We start from the raw sequence: 2,500 nt of genomic DNA on the forward strand, positions 1-2,500 counted from the left end.
TTGCCATTTGTGTTGTGTAGATTGTTATTACTATTGGAAGAGGCCATCGGATTGTTGATGAGCTGAGAGATGAGGTGATTGTGATTGTGGTTGTGGCCAGAGAGGGGCGACGAGCGGAGGACTGAATTGAGAGTGCTGGTGCTGGACACTGCTTCCAGGGTGCTGGTTGACATGGGTTCCTCGTCGCTCTGAAAGACCAGGTGGACATTGATGTTTTTTGATACAGGATGATTTGAAGATGAGTCACTTTGTAATAATGATGCTGATTTTCGTCATTAATACGAGCATTTATATTTGTCTTCCAAAGAACTTTAAATGTCTAAATGAGCAACAAATATGCTTTGATCAATATTATCAATAACTATACCTCAGTAAGAAAAATATATCACAGAATCTACTTTCGAAACACTTGAAACATCATTGCCGTTTCTCTCTCGCTCTATACTTACACTTCCCAACTGCTCCAACTCCTGTTTTATTTGTATCAAATGGAGGTCTGAGGGCGTCTTGGCCGAGTCTGTGGGCGTGGCCGGGATGGCATCTTCCCGCCCACATCGCATATCACGCACTCTCATTCTCTCGTTCCCGACAGGATTCCCCGACAGAAACGAGTCATCGACCTGCGGAATCCACTGCTATTAGCATAGAGGATGAGAAAAAATGAATGTAGAAAAGGTACAGAAGAGAATGAATAACTTCATGAAGCTAACGAGGCAAGAGGCGCGTTTTAACCTCAGCCTTAAAACTTCATCGGAACTAAGTGTATTTTTGATGAACAATGAATCGGAACGCGTCAATACCATGGCTTGTTTTGTGGAGTCATTCATTCTTATGATTACCACTACTACATTTGTCACAATGACTCTGGGTTGTTTTTGGTAATAGATTCATATTTCAATGACCCTCAATAGGAGATGAGATTGTTTGGAATTTAATTCTTGAAAACTAAATTAAGAAATTACACGAGGACTAGTAATGGTAATCATAATTTTGGCAATGGTTTAATATACGTAAAATAGATGAGATAGATTGGGTAATATATCTACTTTTTATAAAATTCTATTCATTATTATTTGTTAGGATACGTAATGGTGTGATGTCTCTAGGTGAATGGCGAACAGATTTGAAATATAACCAAAATTCCTTAACAAGCCAAAACGTTTTACTATTACGCTGCCATCTGTTCGAATTAGAATTAGCAAACAGCTAAATAGAATGACTGACAAATGATTCTAGATACAATTAAAACCCCAGCGTAGCTTACTCAAACAAAACAAAACCCCCCAACAAAGTACATACATCCATACTCACCTCAGCAAAAATATTATCAAGTTCAAAGTTAGGATCAGAGATGCTTGTAAAGATCTCATCCTCCTCCGTCATTTCGCCAACAAGTCCTTTAAGGTCAGCCTGTGAGAGTTCTGCGAGGTCACCACATTCAGGGGCTGAGGACGGGTGAGACGCGGCGAGACCTCCGATGACCCCCATGCCCATCGGGGTCATTTGGTCATTGTTATGTCCTCCTGGAGTGGCGCTGTTGTCGGCAGCGTTTCCTCCTCCAGGATCCTGTGGGGAACGGGTGAAATTAACTTCATTGCAATATTGAGTGTTTTTTTTTTTCTTCTTCTTTTTTTAGTATTACTTTTTTGTATTAACATGTTTACTATTCCATTGATAGATCTAGTTATCGATTTTGAAACACCTTATTTACTTTGTAATAGCATTCATTTATTAACTCTGTATCTATATGGACATACTAACTTATTGTCATCTTATAAACTTTGTATTAGCAGTGTATATGACACTGATATCACAGTTTTGACTAAGTACCAATGATGCAAAACGTAATATCTTTTTAAAACAAGTTAATTGGTATTAATGAATCTGATTAAAATGGATAATATGAAATAAAAGTATACTAATGAATTGATGCAGTGTCTATATCACATATTACTAAGCTCCAAATGCTGCTTGTCCTAACTCAACACAGGTTTTCTAAAGTTAGCCATGTAAAGAAGTGAAAACGTATATCTCCATCAGAGAAAACGAATTCTACAGTGGGGTACACTAAAGTATTCTAACACAGGTCCTTCACAGAAAACGGACACTAGGAACAGGGGCTACCATCATTTTCCAAAGGAACACATGTAAAGACGCGCAACAAAATGGGCTTACCAGGCAAGAAAGATCGACCATTTTCCCGTCGTTGTCGGGACACCAAAGTAGATTGTCGTCGATAAAGGGCATTTTGGTGGGGGCGGTTCGAAGTGGAACAAAGGCAACACCGCCACCAGGAACCCGTGACAACTTTACGTCGGCGGGACTCTTTAATCTGCAATTAAATCAAGCATGCTTTATAAATAGTATATAGACAAATACATATGTGTATATATATATGTATATATATATACATATATATAGATATATATATAGATAGATAGACTAAGTACATACATGAATATAGACATTTTTAATTTACTTTAACCTGGAAAGTAATTTC

General features: G+C 38.0%; 1 protein-coding gene across 13 annotated transcripts in view; it reads right to left on the minus strand.

The window, feature by feature from the left end:
• Eip74EF (Ecdysone-induced protein E74) overlaps window positions 1-2,500 on the minus strand; it is a 395,461-nt gene that overhangs the window by 147,048 nt on the left and 245,913 nt on the right. For 8 of the 13 annotated variants that reach the window (XM_086540590.1, XM_086540592.1, XM_086540594.1 and 5 more), the window contains 4 exons: window positions 2,176-2,332; window positions 1,312-1,566; window positions 450-635; window positions 1-188 (listed from right to left, as the gene is read on the minus strand). The exon at window positions 1-188 is cut by the window's left edge and continues 176 nt beyond it. In XM_086540590.1, the coding sequence (XP_086396716.1) occupies window positions 1-188; window positions 450-635; window positions 1,312-1,566; window positions 2,176-2,332 (786 nt within the window). The remainder of the gene's footprint in view (window positions 189-449; window positions 636-1,311; window positions 1,567-2,175; window positions 2,333-2,500) is intronic. The other 5 variants (XM_086540589.1, XM_086540585.1, XM_086540588.1 and 2 more) reach the window with 2 other exon arrangements.

This window comes from Penaeus japonicus, unplaced genomic scaffold (genome assembly GCF_977035675.1).
Source record: "Penaeus japonicus unplaced genomic scaffold, GWHDUDI00000001_assembly GWHDUDI00000010, whole genome shotgun sequence".
Taxonomy (NCBI): domain Eukaryota; kingdom Metazoa; phylum Arthropoda; class Malacostraca; order Decapoda; family Penaeidae; genus Penaeus; species Penaeus japonicus.